Source organism: Hippocampus comes, unplaced genomic scaffold (genome assembly GCF_001891065.2).
Source record: "Hippocampus comes isolate QL1 unplaced genomic scaffold, H_comes_QL1_v1.1 scaffold22, whole genome shotgun sequence".
NCBI lineage: Eukaryota > Metazoa > Chordata > Actinopteri > Syngnathiformes > Syngnathidae > Hippocampus > Hippocampus comes.
In genome coordinates, this window is record NW_017806175.1 from 6,390,151 (window position 1) to 6,406,035 (window position 15,885).

The window sequence follows — 15,885 nt, forward strand, 5'->3', positions numbered from 1 at the left end:
CAACCCTCGTGAGGTGAAGCGGATCGGAAAATGGATGGATGAGATTTCCCCCCGAGGCAAAACTTACATGCGTAATCTTTCTGTGTACTCACTGAACCTTTTTGTCCAATAAATTTCACGACAACATCCCGTGTGACAGCGGTTGGAACTGCGGTATGGTAAACCATTGACACCCTTTTTTTTTCCCCACCCATCCCGTTCCTTTGCAAGTGATTATTCTTTTCCTTTCGCCCAAAACAACTTTCCAAGCTTATTTGACGATCGGGCTCGACTTGACGTGATGAAACGCAGTCCTTAAAGATTTGCAATAAATCTTTCACGCTGTCAGTTCACAGGTGTCAATCTAGCAGAGGGAGGCTCGCCCGGGAGTTTTGCGGTTCCAGCTGTTTTCACTGTAGACGCGCGGCACCTGATCAGGCTACGCGAAGACAATCGGCCTTTTGTATGCGTTCAAACAGTGCGGCTTTTCATCAATCAGCTCTGCCGAGCGAGCGTTTGCAAGATGGAGCTTGCCGATCGTTATCAAAACTCCTTTTGCGGATCTTTGAGACAAACATGCTAGTTTGAAGAAATCTCATTATGATGAGCCTTTTGGCACCGGCGGCAGAAGTAGCGTCGCTATCGCAATAAGCACTGCAGCTGTAAATCAGGTAGCGGTGGCGTTGGAGCATTTTTGTGTCTTTCTCTTTTTTCGACTACAAGTGCCACGTTTGGCCTACTAGGACACAATTAAGCAACAGCGAAATGCTGTTGCTGCACGACCAAACACTACTTGGGCTGAACTTGTAGGGAAGCATCAATACTGATATCGGTACAGAGTCGTACGAGTAAAAACTCTCCGATACCATGTCAGCCGATACCTGCATGTGAAACTGTACATACTATTAAGTACAGTGTGTGGGTGTGCAGTTTTACAGACAACAAACAGTAAATTTTCAAAAAGAGTCAATGCATGCGGGCTTTAACATAGGGGCCCTCACCTGCGGGTTGTTCGCTTCGGCGAGCTTGCACTGGCGCAGGAACAGCTTTAGGTTGCCCCAGGCCATGAAGGGCAGCAGCACCATTGGTTTCTCGCCGTCCTCCGTGCACACGTGGCTGATGGGTAGCAGGTTTCTGGAAGCAGAGTGGGGGGTCGGGGGGGATTGGCGTAAATACACACTAACTGGTGACTTTATTCGGTACGGAAGCGGTGTTGTCAGGGATCTCTTTCAAAACATTGTTAAACGGGAGCGAAAGGGAAGAGGGAACCTTGGCAATGTGTGAAGGAAAAAGGTGTCGGCCAAAATGTGTCCAGTTAAGGTTAACTCCTCCTCTTGGCTGTTTGAAGCATTTCAATGTCAGCGCATACAACGATGGAAAGTGATCCTGGACTTCCCCATACCCACTGAACAATGAGGTCACCAAGGTCTCTGTGGTCTTGTTTCAACACCTTTTAAGGCAGGAACCAAAGTTTTGTGTTTTTTTACTGAAAAGTACAACTGATACCTGGAATGTTGACATGAATCCTTCACCAGGTAACTAATTTACACAACATTAATTCAATTCAGCTTTACTTATCGGGTACCAAATACCTCAAATAGTGGCCTCAAATTGAACTACATGCAAAATATGCCTTGAATTTTAGTGTCACTCATCTGTTTCAGATCTGCGCTTCATATTAGGGCTCATTTGGGCGGATTCACGTGGGGGGAGTTTGAGTTCCCGGAATGCTGCTTCAAAATAAATTGGCTGCTTCCTAATCCATTTTGGGTCTGGGTCATTGAGACGGTTTCTGTGATGCAATGACAGACATGTTCACTGTGTTCTGTGCACATAAAGAGTTGGGGGGTGGGGGGGCGCTCATTTTATTTCTCTCTCAAGCTCTTGAATGTATCTTAAAACGGCTGATTTAGACCAAAAAGGCGGACTTCCTGTTGCCTTTCAGCCATGGGTCTTTTTCCTCAAGTCTTGTTTTGATAAACATGTCCACCCAACTCAGTGTTGTTTGTCGAAACTGGTGTCGGGGACTTTTTGTTATCATCTTTTGAGGGCAGGAATTTAGCAGCGAATGGCCGGCCTCAACCAAAAACTTCCTGTTCACAGACGGTGGTCCTTAAGACTTTTCAGTATGTCCTGATATGATGGTCCAACACAAGTTGGCGGCAATTTCCCTCCCCCATCTTTGGAGTCCTGAAACTCATCCTAAAATGACCGCCTTCCAGCTCACTTATGGTCAATCGGTGCTTGAAACGTTCACGCAAGTAAGCAAAATACACTCACCTGTGATGAAGTCCGCGAAGCTTGCAACTTTCAGTCAACATCATGGTCACCTGGACCTCTGACGCGTGATCTGCAAACACAGTGGAACTTTACACACACCTGAATATCACACTTATTTAAAGGAGACTTTGGCTTTTTTTTTTTTTGTATGCTCATATTCAGCCAAATGCTTCGGAACTCATTGGACAGCGCTGCACAGTGCAGATGGACAATGACCCCAAAGTATACCGTGGAAGCGATTAACAGTGTGTCATGTTATGCGTTGGTCACGTCACCTGACCTGAATCAAATTGAGAATGCATCTCACTCTCTGAAATCTAAAGGGAAAAGCAGGGAGTGAAGACAGTCGCGGTAGAGGCCCGACAGAACATCACCAGGGGTGAAAACGTTTCAGATTAAGGCTGTGATTGACTGCGAAAGATTTTCAACAAAGTATTTAAAGGTGAAAGCTTGATTGACATTTTTTTTTGTCATTTGTCTCATTACTCTTGACTTGGATCTAAATACTTTCAAATTAATGCTCAACGTTTGCAGTTTAAGCACATTTTGTTTTGTCTCATTTTAAATCCATTGTTGTGGCGTTTTAAAGCCGACGAGCTGAGAATTGTGTCCATGTGCCAATATTTATAAACCTGACTGTGGACCCTTTCTTCCAAGTAGACTTTAAATTGCAGTCGACTCGCAATGTTATATGCGCCCATGTTTATATTCTGCGGAGACTGCAGTATAAATTCAGCAGTCACTCTGAAATACAAATATCAAGCACTTTTGAAAAATGAAGTTATTTTGAGGCTTTTTTTTTTTTTTGGTGGTGCATGTTGAGATTTTTTTTTTTTGTTTTTTTAAATGTAAAATCAGTGCTTTGGTACAACAGTTCGGAAAAAACTGACTAGCATTAGCGAGCGTGGATACCTTTCACGGTCTTCACAAAGACTGGCCTTTCCTTGGCGGGGTCCTTTTCATCCAGCAGCACGCCGTGGAAGATGCGGCCAAAGGTGCCTGTTTAAAAAAAAATTAAAAAAAAAAAAAAAAAAAAAATCAGGAGCTTGTATTAGACCTCCAGAGAAGTTTAAATGTCACAGCGGGTGGGCTAATCGCCGGGTCAGGTACGCATTTAAAACACTTTGTCACATCGGGCAGAAGAAGACCGATTGCGTTCTGCGCTCCAAAGACATTTCAATGCTTTGAACGACGGTAGAAGAAGCCAAGTGAGCGCATTCATCATCGCCGTTGTCTAAACTGTCAGAGGAGCGCTCGAGGCGGGAACTCGAGTGAGGTGAGCAACCGAGCGTGGACGTAAAGTTTAGAAAAACATCGGAGCCCCGAGGCCAGATGGGCCCAACAACAAGGTTAGTGTTAAACCGCCTCGCTTCCCACCTGGAGCGTGTGCGTCGGGCCTGTCCGGACCAGTTCGCGAGTCCGCAAGACTTCATTTTTCACCGCAATGTTAGCAGTGTTCTTTTTCCTCGCACGCCGTCACGCTAACGGCGGCAAAACGTATGCTGCAGCCATGTTTTCATCAAGATTATTTCGCTTGAGTTGAATTAAAAATCGTATTTACTGGGTTGACAAGGTTTTCATTTTGAAGTAACATTTCAAACATCCTTCACTGTCAAGCAAGTGGAAAATAAAAGACAAAAGGAAGCTGCTGTAGAATAGATCTAAAAGTAAATCTATTTTCCCTCTCAGGGCCAAACTTTAGCGGTCATAAACCCATTGCTGACCTAAAAGATGAAAAGTAACATTTCAGGACAACTGTCAAAACAAAACATAAAAACTTAAACCACATTTAAAAATAATACTAAAATCAAGTAAAACGACTCACCCTCAGAAAATGGCCGCTAACACGTTTTTTTTTTCACGGTCAAACCGTGACACTGCACACGGAAACAGGATTGAAATTGAGCAATTTCAACTACAGGGGCCAGTCAAGTTAGTTGCCAGGCAGCGGCTTGCATCCACCACTTTTGTACCCGAAGAATTACGATCCAACCTCCCCGTTAAACCCCGTGTCGAGACGTCGCGAGTTCATCCGGGATGACTCGGACCGCGCGAGTACGATTTATGAACGGCGCTTTATCAAAGAACAGTGAGGCTGAAACTATTTACGTTCTGATTGCGCGTTCCCAGACACGGGCTAGTGTGCTGTGTCAGCGTTTGGGAATCGTTTAGGACACTAAATCCACCAGGGCGGGCCAAACTCCCAGCAGACCAAAGCACAATCTTGTTCACTCCATGACGAAGCTCAGCGGCCTCCAAAGCAGCCAGCCGAATGCAGGCAACGTGAAAGATTAATATAGTTGCACGTTCCACCTTTCCTAACCTCTACCTAAGTGAGAGACGGGCCAGAGAGAGAGAGAGAGAGAGAGAGAGAGAGAGAGAGAAAGAAAACAAAAGATACCTTCATGCAGGACATCCCGCAGTGTGACCCTCTCCCGCGAGATGGCGATATCTTTGACTTTCGCCTTGGCCTCCAAGAGGGTCACGCTCCTCAGGTCGTTTTTCTCGATGCGGAGAGATGGGAAGCCTGTGTGAGCGAGGGAGGGAGAAAGAAGATCCAAGCGTAAACACACAAAAAAACGAGGATTGGTGGAGGAGTGTCTGCTTTACATCACTTTGACAGCATACACGCCATTTCTCTTCATCCTCTGGGCTTGATGCTAGCCATTTCAGTCCACCTACCTCCCTTGCTTTTTTTATCGAATTTCTTCTTCTTCTTTTTTTTTAATTTTACCATCATGCTGTGTCAACGCAAATGGAATGAAACTTTCCATTGGTGGGGATTTATGTCCACTTTTGTAAATCCCAACTTCAGCTCTAAATATACCAACAACATCAAATTGCGAGCATTCAACGACAGACGCCTGTGTTATGCAACACGGGTTCCTGATTTTGTACACCATGGCATTGGTGCCGCCATGATCGTCTAAGTTTGAAGCGCTTTGCCGCCATCTTGTGGCACCTATGTGCAAATAAGAGCCCTCGAAGGGATGTGTCAATAATTTGTGGCTTTTCGCAAACACACGGCTGAGATGTGTCTCCAAATTTCTGAATAACTGTGAAATGTAAAAATGTAAGAACAAGAACCGATGTTGGTGAAAACATTTTTACATTAAAACAGGCAAAAAAAAAAAAAAATCTAATCTTAAAAATTACAGCCTATAGTTGTACATACCCAAATACGGGCACAAAAAAGCTGAAATGATGGTTTAAAAAAAAAAAAAATCAAACAATTTGCCAATTAATCAGTTTTCTGAATATTATCCTGCTAAATATCGGAATTGGCCTCTCGTTAAAATACAAACCAACAACATAACCCCCCCCGTGTGTAGACCGAATAGCACAAACCATTTAACTGTGCCCCACACACACACACACACACACACACACACACACACACACACACACACACACACACACACACACACACCGCGTGTACACTTTGAGATCAAGGCGCCAAGAGCAAAACAAGACGTGGTGAGGCACGACTGGTCATTTGGGTTGTTTTGATGTTCTTGTTATGTGTTATGCGATAAGGTGAAAGGCACAGTGGTGGCATGCGGGGTGGGCAAAAGCAGAGGTCGTGTGCATCAATGGCGCCCCCTGAAGGGAAACGGCGTCGCAAAGTGGCGCGTGTGACGACGGGACGGGGACGGTTGCAAGACGAGAGTCTGCTCACTTACTTTTGGTTTCGTGAGGGGGCGCACCCGTGTTTTGGAAGGAGGAGGCGGCGAGCTGGAGAATGGGTGCGGAACCAGGGTGGTTGTCTTGACGAGAGGAGAGGGAGGCAAAGAGGGAGGGCAAGGATTCAACGGGGTGCTCACACTGACCAAGATGTTCACCAGCCACTTCATTAGGAACCCCCGCACAATCAAATGGGAGGCAACATGGGACCGTGTGACGAAATGTCGATTTTAAGACTGTTTTATGATGTTAGTTGCTCCATGTACAGCACTTTGTATGCAGCGATGGCTGTTTGAAAGTGCTCTATCAATACAGTTGAGTAATTCTATTTTGAAATGCTACCTGACTACAGTGCCAGATATACATTCTTTCTGCAGTGCGGTTCCCTTCTTGCTTTATTAATCAAACAATCAAAAATTAATATATTATCTAATTAATTGATAACTATATTCATAACAAATTTTGGGGAGTGAGGTCTGTTTTTTAGGTCGGTTTTTAACTAATATTGGGGTGGGGAATGCAAATCTGATCTCAGTTTTTCTTTATCAGGTCAAGTTTTTGAGCTTCAGGTCTAAATTCTCAGTTTTCGGCAAACCAACGGTATTTCTTTTTGATTATCTATCGTCCTTCATGAAAGTCGACTGACTGTATTTTAGGTTGAATCAAAATAAAATATTTAACAATATCTGCTTTTGCTTTAAAAAACATTGACCAAACCAGTAACTGAACCAAATTTCAAAAGCTTAGTGACTACATCAGTCCCCTCTCGTGTGATATTGCTGAATTAAATGTAGTTCGGTTGTTTTTTTAATCACTAAACAATACCAAAATACACAATAAATTGGTGAATTAACAGTCGTCTGGGAAACGATGGTTTTGTGATGTAATGTGATTTTAAACCATTATTCAATGGCATAATCGAATTCTGAAATTATTTGAATTTCTTTCCATTTGAGACCATTTAAGAGAGCAAATTAAATGACTTCATCGTATTTTGCATTGGAAAAAAATTGTGCAGGGATACCCAAATGAAGAGGCCAGTAAGTGTTCGATAGGTGTCTGTTACAAGCTCGATGACTCACAAAAAGTCAGGCATAAAAGGGGCGGGGAAGGTGAACACGGGTTGAAAACAGTGTGCAGCGTAAGATAAGCATTGCATCCACAAGAGGGCGACGATGACTCGGAGGACTTCCCCTTGCTTGTGTCATCATGCGGTTGGAAAACATTCTCTCAGTGTCAAAACCCGAAAGATGAATTTCCGTCTTTCTGTAGCTAGTCTTGCCCTTTCTAAAAACAATCTTGACCGTGCAGTAGCGCTGCATGTGTCAAAATCATGAACATTTATACGAGGTGTTAGCTTTACAGTTGCCAGATGCCGTCAGTTGACTTTTAAAAACCGAGAGCCAACAAAAATGTTTGGACTATAAAAGACTGAATGCCAGTGAATTGAAACAAGTGGTGACGGCGGCGCGGAATGGCCATCTCGTGACAGCAACTTCCAGCATTCCCGCTCGCTAATCGCATTCGGACAAGCAAATGGTGGAATGCCACCACAGTGTGTCATCATTTGCCGCTGTATTAGCACACCCACTTGAGCAATTCTCATTATCAGATGAATTGACTTGACGTTATGTCACATGATATCATTTTGAAAGAATTGCGATTGTTGCAACTTGCTGCTCTGTGAGGAATCAATTACAAACTCTTACTGGACACGGGCGCAGCGTTGTTGGGGGTGTCGGCGCGCAGGTACTGCGTGGTCTGCGTGGAAGGCTGAGAAAGTCCCTGTGAGCTTCCACTGTCGCTCACACTGGAAGAATGAAGGGGATAAAACCCCCAAAAGTAATCAGTGAAGTCGATGGAGAGAAGAAGAAGAAAAAAAAGGGACCGAAGGGACCAACCTGTCCTCCATCTCCACTCGCTTCATGCTGTGCAGGTGCAGGATGGCCAGGATGATGGCCACCAGGAAGATGACAATGCAGCACACGCTCACGCTGATGTAGAACACCTGGGTGGAGGTGGTGGGTGCAGTCATGCCGTCCACTGATGGAAGCAAAATAAAAAAAAGGTGAGATGCTACTGATGAGTACCGCTCGTGCATTTCAGCAGTAAATTGTTTTTCTGTGATTTTTTTTTTTTTTAATGGGGGATTTATTTCAGAGGCATCTGAAGTGCTCATTTTATTGTTCTTGAGAAAATTCCACAACAAAGACGACTTGACCACTTATGAGATCGCTACTTAAAGCTTTCGAATGCCTCGGGTTGTTCAGGCCTGCTGGAGCAGAAGTAAGGTGACCCGTGAATGGCACCGCTAGTGGAACTAATGGCCATGTCCTCACAAAGGAGGCCAAACGTTATGTAAGATGGGTATCCAGACAATTTGTAGTGCCCCTCCGCTCCCCTCCAAAAAATAAAAAATAAACCATCTGTAGACATTGATCATTCATAAAAATCAATAGATAACTCAAAGCGCCACTGCCAAGTATTTGGAACTGGGTGCCGCCGCTTGGAATTGAAGCGGATTTACAGATCTCTTTTAGCCTCAATGGACGCTACAGCTTCTTGTTTACTTTCAAACGTAGCTTGTAGCCGACGTGTGGGATGTCAGGTACGTTTTGAACAAGACTGGTGAAAGGAAACTGATGCAGACTTTCGATCTTGAGGCGACAAAATGACGCACAGCTCCCACAAAGTGAGGGAAGAGGTAGCATTTCACAACACACACTGTTCAAGAGAGTTATTCGATTCGTTTTCAAACTATTTTCAAACCCCAAATTCGAAACGATAATTGCATTAAAATGTCTATGACTGCATTTCTGAACGGTCTTTTTTTGTTGCTGTTGTCTATGAACATTCCCGTGTCTTTCCGTGTGGCAACACATACGATGGGAGAAGGGCCGTAAGAGTCAACAAATGCCATTCTCAAGAGATCACAAAGCGATACTCACAGTCGGGATGCTGAAGCGTGTGAAGGGTGCGGTTGTCGAAAGGAAATGGAATCTTTGGGTCAGACTCTACTCCTGTCCGGAGGGGGGGACAGAGACAATCGTTAGAGTTTATGTTGGTCAAGCCAAACCATTTTGAGGGTATTCATGCAAATTGACCGATGCAACAATTGCGAATAAACTTCTAAGCAAAAAGATTTCCACAAACGCTCTGGTTTTTACTTTTGGTGCACATTTTCCTCCTCTTGAAATTGAGCACTGTGTAGTTGTTGCCGTGCAGGGTGACGTTGAGCTGCACCGTCACGACAGCTTCGCCCTCCACCGTGCCCGAACAGAAGAGGTCCACTCGAAAAACTGTTAGGTGCGTAAGAAAAATAAACTTAATAAAATGAACACCATTTAGTCAGAACCCTCACTTAAAAATGGTAAATGGCGTACTTAATAGAGTGCTTTATCAAAACCATCACGGTGCCTGAAGCACTTTACAAGGCTTCGCATTCACCTATTCACGCACGCATCCATACACCAATGCCGTGCAAGGTGCCACCCGGCCCACTGGGAGCAAATTCAGGTCAGGCATCTTGCCCAAGGACACTTCGAGAGCCGACAATCCGATTTTCCGCTCGTGGGCTCCCTCCAGTGGTATGTGAAAGAATTTACCGAAATAAATGTATAAACCCGGCTTCATTTTGTTTTTAACCCAGGACAGAAGATTTGATCCGTGTGATTCATAAGAATTCGTTCTTTTAGAACTGTTTGTTTGCAAATATTGATTTATATGTGTACAAGAAGGGCGGCCCGGTGGACCAGTGGTTAGCGCGTCGACCTCGCAGTACAGAGGTACCGGGTTAAATTCCAGCTCCGGCTTCCCTGTGTGGAGTTTGTATGTTCTCCCCGGGCTTGCGTGGGTTTTCTCCGGGTACTGGCGGTCATGTATACAAACCGGAGGGAATGCGGGGAAGTTCCCCCTGGCTGGAAATGTTGCTCCGTGGTGTGTTCATGGCAGCGGGATTCTCCACATGGAATCCTAACCGGTAGTCCACCTAGGTATAAAAACGAACTCAGCATATAAATTCCGATGTTGGGGCGGCGGCGCAATAGACGCCGGCCGGCATTTACCTTGGACTTGGAGTGCCAGGTGAAGTGAAGGCTGTTGGTCTCACTGGGCACAGGCATCGTGAACGACATGGCGTTGTGGTTGACCACGTCGTCACGGACGTAATAAAGCTCCGCATCCAGACCTGAATGGGCAGAACACATCAAGACGGACCTTGATTAGGAATGTTGAAGAAAATGTAGAGGAAAAGGGAGCAGAAATGGAAAGTTGACATTGGTTGGCCTTGTTTTATTTCAGAATCAGAAAAAATTTTGCCCTAGTTGGGAAATACTGATTTCGAGCTCGCGGCTTGGTATAACGCACACTCAAATTGCCAGTTTGCCATGAACGAACGACAGCGACGAGCACGCTCACCTCAGCTAAATGAGAGCGATGGACCCGAGCACATCTGCTAGCACTTGAAAACCTCTCAGTGCCCAAAGCGAAGAAGTTCAAAACGCTCAAGTGCAGTGCGGACGAGTTCTGAGATGAGTGCAAGTTTACCGAGGGTTGAAAGAAGGGTTCACATCAGTCACTATAATCACATACACACACACTCTGACATAAGAGCGTGAAGCGTCACCATGTTTATTTTGATAACGAGTCATGAGGAGGGAGGAAAAAAAAAAAAGCCAGCCTGGCGGGGTGAGGAGGGTTAAAGCTCTCCGTCCCGACTCAGAAGATCTCGTTTAAAGGCAAGAATGTGCGCAACAGCCTCGGGCTCCGACCACTTTCTCACATTGACTCAATTAAAACCATCTCAGGCTGTCGCTGGCAACTCGGGCAGCAGATGGGCGACGTCTTTCAAGGGGCATCTACAAAGGCCCCGTGTGGGCGGCGGTGGCAGTGGGCGTGTTGAGCAGTCAAGCCTACAAGGGCTGATTTCCCCCCTCAACTTATGAGCGGGGGATCAAAGGACAGCACATGCATTGGCTCTTACCGCAATCGTTCGCTACGGCTCTGAAAGGAAGGAAGAACTGAGGGCACAGCATACTTGAAGACTTATTAAAAAACGCCTTTTAAGGCATTCCTTTGCACCTGTTGGGTCACTCTGTCGCGGTCAAGAAACGGAAGCGTATTGGACAACATCAGTTTGGCGGAAACAAGAGTCTCTTCGCTTGCACAGTTCTACAAAAAAAAAAAAAGAGGCGCCGTGTGCTTGCTTCAAGATGAAGTGTGCTGTGAAACTGACACGTAAAACAAGAGAGTCGGGAATTTGAGCACCAAAACTTTTTGCCAAACCGTTCCATACGTTGGCGAGCTTTGGGGCCAACATGTCATGTCAAACGCCGGACACGAGCTAACAGAAATTAGCACATCTACAAACAAATTTGATCTCTCTCCTCTGTGGGACTCTTACTGCAGTTTAGTAGGGGACCTTCTCTGCCCTTTCTCAGTGATCCACTTAAATCGATCAGGCGATTTTACCACACCGCGCACATCTTTTTGCGTGTGCCACCTTAACAATCCTCGTCGTCTGCCTCAACAGGATACGCCCCGTCATCTTTTTGTTGACTTGGGGTAAAGGCGCTTAAAATATCACAAAACCTGATTCTTTGTGTAATCGCGTCATTCTGTAAATAAATGTATCTTGACATTATTGCGTGTTAGAAAAGTGACAGAGTGGAGACTTTGTATTTGAAAGGAAAAAAAAAATAATCAAGTGAAATGAAAAATAAGCCGTCCATAGTTTTCACACTGAAAACTATTCAAAAGTGGCTTTTTGAAAAATGGATCCATACGAGAGAATTATAAATCAGTGTACGTGTACTATATCTAGTTGTAAAAACGGAAAAATATCTATTACATCATGAATACAAGGACAACAAAGCCAACCGCCACAACTTGGCTCACTGTGTGGCCCACCACTCAAAAAGCCTTCACGTTGGACCCTGCGATGGATGGATGAGTGTCTTACACTTGTTAGTTGGTTTGGCTAAGTACATGAATGTTCCTTTTTGTGGTTGTTCTCCCCCCCCCCCTCCACACACACAAAACAGGTTAATGTTTGCGTGAAAAATCAGCGCAATTACAAGCCGTTCAGCGCTATTGACAGCTAAGAGTGTAGCTCGGCAACAGTTTGCGCTTTGTCGCTATACTGAGGACATGTTGTGCTGGTGGCGGGAGGATTCATGAACAGCTGGAGTGAAACACACAATGAGTGGTCTAATGGGGCCTCCTGTGAGAAAACGAGGCCGGTGCTGTGATAATTGCCTTTCTCTGGCTTGAACTCTGTGTGCCTCGCTTGTCACGACGTGAGGCGGCGGTGCGATTTGATAGCAATTAAAGCGGCGCGCACCAGGCACAGAAGAGTGATCACTTCTCTTGTTGGCAGTATTTTAGCCTTCAACCTGAACGACGTTAATATGGGCAGTGACAGGAAAAGTCAACATGAGCCTGTCATTGGGGGCTGGGGGGGATAAAACCTCACTCTTCAATGGACAAATTTCAAGCATGTGAGGCTAGCGGCTAACAGAGATGCTAACAGGCTTGTTTGTCCAGTGGGGTTTGGTGTTTTGAATTCCAGTGTGGCAGCATGTTGGTTTTGTTTTGAGTGATCACTTCCTTTGGGATCAACACGTCACCTTCCCCAAGACAGGACCATTCAAGTGCACTTGACCTACGTTAATGCTCTCATTTATTAGCGTTTTTTTACATTTATAGTGGCACCTTGAAATACAAAGTGCCCCGACTTTCGATTTACGAGCGGTCACTTGGTGATAAATAAATGGCTCTCGTTGCCCACATATAAGCACGTGGCAGTCCCCTTAATTGCGCCATCTGTTTTTGTGAAGTAACGGTAGTCCACCTTCATTTCACATGGACGTGAAGCAAATATGCTAATGGGTCGCATTGCATGTCCAAAGCAGGTGGACGAAAGGCGGCAGCGAGCAGGTGCTCAGGTCCGGTTTGCATCGAACAAAGACGTTCTTGTCGCCCACACGTTGTCCCTTTCGTCTCCCCCCGATGCCACAAACCTCCAGAAGATAAAAAGAGAAAATGGAGGCCAGCATGAAAGCATACAGGTAGAAATGCCTCAGTTGCAGGGCTCGAGATGAACTTTTTTGCGCTAGTGCGCCCCGGCATTTAAATTAGGAGCACGCAAATTTTCCACTGCATGGCATGCGACACCGCAGTTTTCTAGGTACACTCCTTTTTTGAAACAAAATTACTGCCAGTCTTTTTGGGGACGATTGACCAATAAATGACAGGAAGCAACAGGGTGGGAGAGACGTCAGGTGCGAAACGTCACACTTCTATCACAGCATCACTGCCACTCCTGTGTGCGGCGCTCTTGATACCATCTACAGATAAAGAGATTGGTAGCATGTTAGCATGGGATGCTAACCTCGTCTGTATTTTGTCATTGGACCGTGGGTGAAAAGCGCTGACAAAAATAGCAACTTTTCAGAGCCACAAAGTGCGCTTTTTTTTTTCATTTCAAAAGGACCATACATCAGCTGCCTGCTTTGATTCAATGGGGGGCCTCGGGGGGAATAAAGGCTGCAATCTCAGTCCGTCCGCTTCCATACCGTAATCAGCACCTTACTGATGCTTGTTTGGAGGGCCGGGGGATTGTTTGCTTGTTTTTTAAATGCAACTATTTTAAAAAAAAAATTGTAATTTTATTCTGTTAAGATGATTAAAAAAAAAAAGTTTTTGTTTAGCTTTTTTAAATTCTTGAAAGATATATGACTTCAAATAAAAACTATGACCTTTTTATTTTTGAAAAAAAATACATTTTGTCCATGACCCAAAAATGTGTTAAACTACTACTACTACTAATAATAATAATAATAATAAAAACTTTTCTTGGAAGAAGTCATAGAAGATTAAGAGCATAATTATGAGCAACAGGAGGCAGAGAAGGTCCCCTACTAAGTTGCAGTAATAGTAAATTTTCGCACAGAGCGATGGTCAATGCTCTGGCACATTAATATGAAAACTAGTTTGTATTTTATTTTTTCTGAGGCCAGCCCTGTAACTTTTCTGGCACAATTCGTTTTCTAGTCCGGAAGAGCACATCCACATCTGTTATCAAGGCTCCGAACACAATACTGCCACTTGAGACCATTAAAATGCACGCCTACGCCACTATCACAGCCGTCTTGGGGTACACCCTGAACTAGGACATTATTTAAAATTGACAGTGCTGCAAATACACAAATACAATTGAATTATGATTTAGCTACTCATTTGGTCTGTAACATGTTAAAAAAATAGGCAAAAATGTTGATCATTACTTTCCAGTATAAGAGCAAATGTTTATGTCTTACTGCATTTTGAAGGAAAAAAGAAACAAGATCGCCTGCTTTCACGGAGGACAACAGAAATCTGAGTATGATTAAGGCAATTTTAAATCAAGCAAGGTCTGCCTGTATACGATTAATGTCCTGGTTTTTAATAAAAGAATGAACATTAAAACATGCAAATTCTTCATCAATCCATCCAGCCAATATGTGATCCGCTTATCCTCACTAGAGTCACTAGCGTGCTGGAAACTATCCCCAGCTGACTTCAGGCCGTAAGCGGGGTACACTCTGAACCGGTTGCCAACCAATCGCAGCGCGTACATCTACAAACAACTATTCACACATACAATCACACCTAGGGACAATATAGAGTTTTCAATTAACCTAACATGCATGTTTTTCGAATGTAGGAGGAAACCGAAGTACCCAGAGAAAACCCACACCGGCACGGGAAGAACACGCAACCTCCACACAGGAAGGCCGAAGCCGGAATCAAACCCTGCACCTCGGCACTGCGAGGCGGACGTGCGAACCAGCCGACAACAAAATAATCGACATCATCATAAATGCTAATAATTTTGCTTTTATTTTCTCTATATAAACTATATTTTTCTTCTATTTTCATCTTTCGCCCATGTTTTGGTATTACTGTACTTTCAAACATTTTCAAGTTCAAATTTTTTTTTTTTCAAATGTTACTTTTCTTTGTTTTTATCAATCTAATTTGATTGACTAATATATTGTGGTGTTGTGTTTTCTCAATAGTCGACGCGTGGGATAAAATCAAGCAAAAGTGATGGCTAACAATGACTTTCCACTCTCTTGAAATCAAGTGGATGACAGCAGTCCCCCCCAAGAAAACAAGTTTTCCATACCCAGTAATCTGTTGAGCTCGTCCACACTCATGTAAATGTTGACACTGCGGTTGTTGCCACTGTTGTCGTGGTCGAGCCCCGAAACTGGAGCGCCGAGGCCGAGGGCCTCTTCCAGCAGCAGCAACAACAACAGCCCGACGAAGAAGCTCTCCAGCGGCCGCCACGGCACCACCGAGAGCGGCCATCGCCGACCCTCGGACGGGCAGCTGCAGCCGCGCAGCGGCAGCCACACCAACATGGCAGCGATCGTCTGGCTTGCAAGTTGTCGTCCGCCTTCCCGAGTCTCCTTTTTCTCATCCGTAGGTGAACTTCTGAATCCCGAGGGGCGACATTCCTCGTCACTCTTCGCCGCCTCTTAGGGTCCCCGCGGCGGGCCTGTTTTTGTCCTCGACTCGCTTGCCGAGGCGGGCTAATTTAGCCGAGGCGGGCTAATTTGGCTAACTTTTCAGTGAAGCTGTGGGCTCCAAGTTGGGAGATTTATGACTTTCCCACCCGCCGCACAAACCAATGAAACACTAAAACAAGAACATTTAGCCTAAACGGCTGGAAAAGGTGATAGAAAGTGTTTGGGCTAAGATATCCAGGGTTCCCCCTTCATGGTCGTCCAGTCCCGATTCTTTCCCCACCGCCACTAGCTCACTTTTTACTGGGGGAGCGCGCACTGAACCGCGGGGGCGCGCACCGCGGTGGCTGTCCAAATGCCGCCTTTAAGTGCTGTGGTAAATAGAAAAACCGTAATTACGGAGGAAGACTTGCGATAACGCCGCTTCGAG

General features: G+C 45.0%; 1 protein-coding gene across 2 annotated transcripts in view; it reads right to left on the minus strand.

Annotated features, from left to right (window-relative positions):
* The window catches only part of ryk (receptor like tyrosine kinase), a 19,807-nt gene extending 4,015 nt beyond the window's left edge, over positions 1–15,792 (minus strand). Inside the window, exons 1-12 of one of the 2 annotated variants that reach the window (XM_019897187.1) lie at positions 15,113–15,790; positions 10,008–10,129; positions 9,832–9,931; positions 9,111–9,242; positions 8,892–8,963; positions 7,845–7,986; positions 7,653–7,753; positions 5,943–6,026; positions 4,661–4,786; positions 3,172–3,258; positions 2,260–2,329; positions 981–1,113 (exon numbers count right to left, since the gene is read on the minus strand). In XM_019897187.1, the coding sequence (XP_019752746.1) occupies positions 981–1,113; positions 2,260–2,329; positions 3,172–3,258; positions 4,661–4,786; positions 5,943–6,026; positions 7,653–7,753; positions 7,845–7,986; positions 8,892–8,963; positions 9,111–9,242; positions 9,832–9,931; positions 10,008–10,129; positions 15,113–15,350 (1,407 nt within the window). In that variant the 5' untranslated portion in view covers positions 15,351–15,790. Of the gene's footprint in view, positions 1–980; positions 1,114–2,259; positions 2,330–3,171; positions 3,259–4,660; positions 4,787–5,942; positions 6,027–7,652; positions 7,754–7,844; positions 7,987–8,891; positions 8,964–9,110; positions 9,243–9,831; positions 9,932–10,007; positions 10,130–15,112 lie in introns of both variants that reach the window. The other variant, XM_019897188.1, reaches the window with a different exon arrangement.
* Between the last annotated feature and the right edge of the window lie 93 nt (positions 15,793–15,885).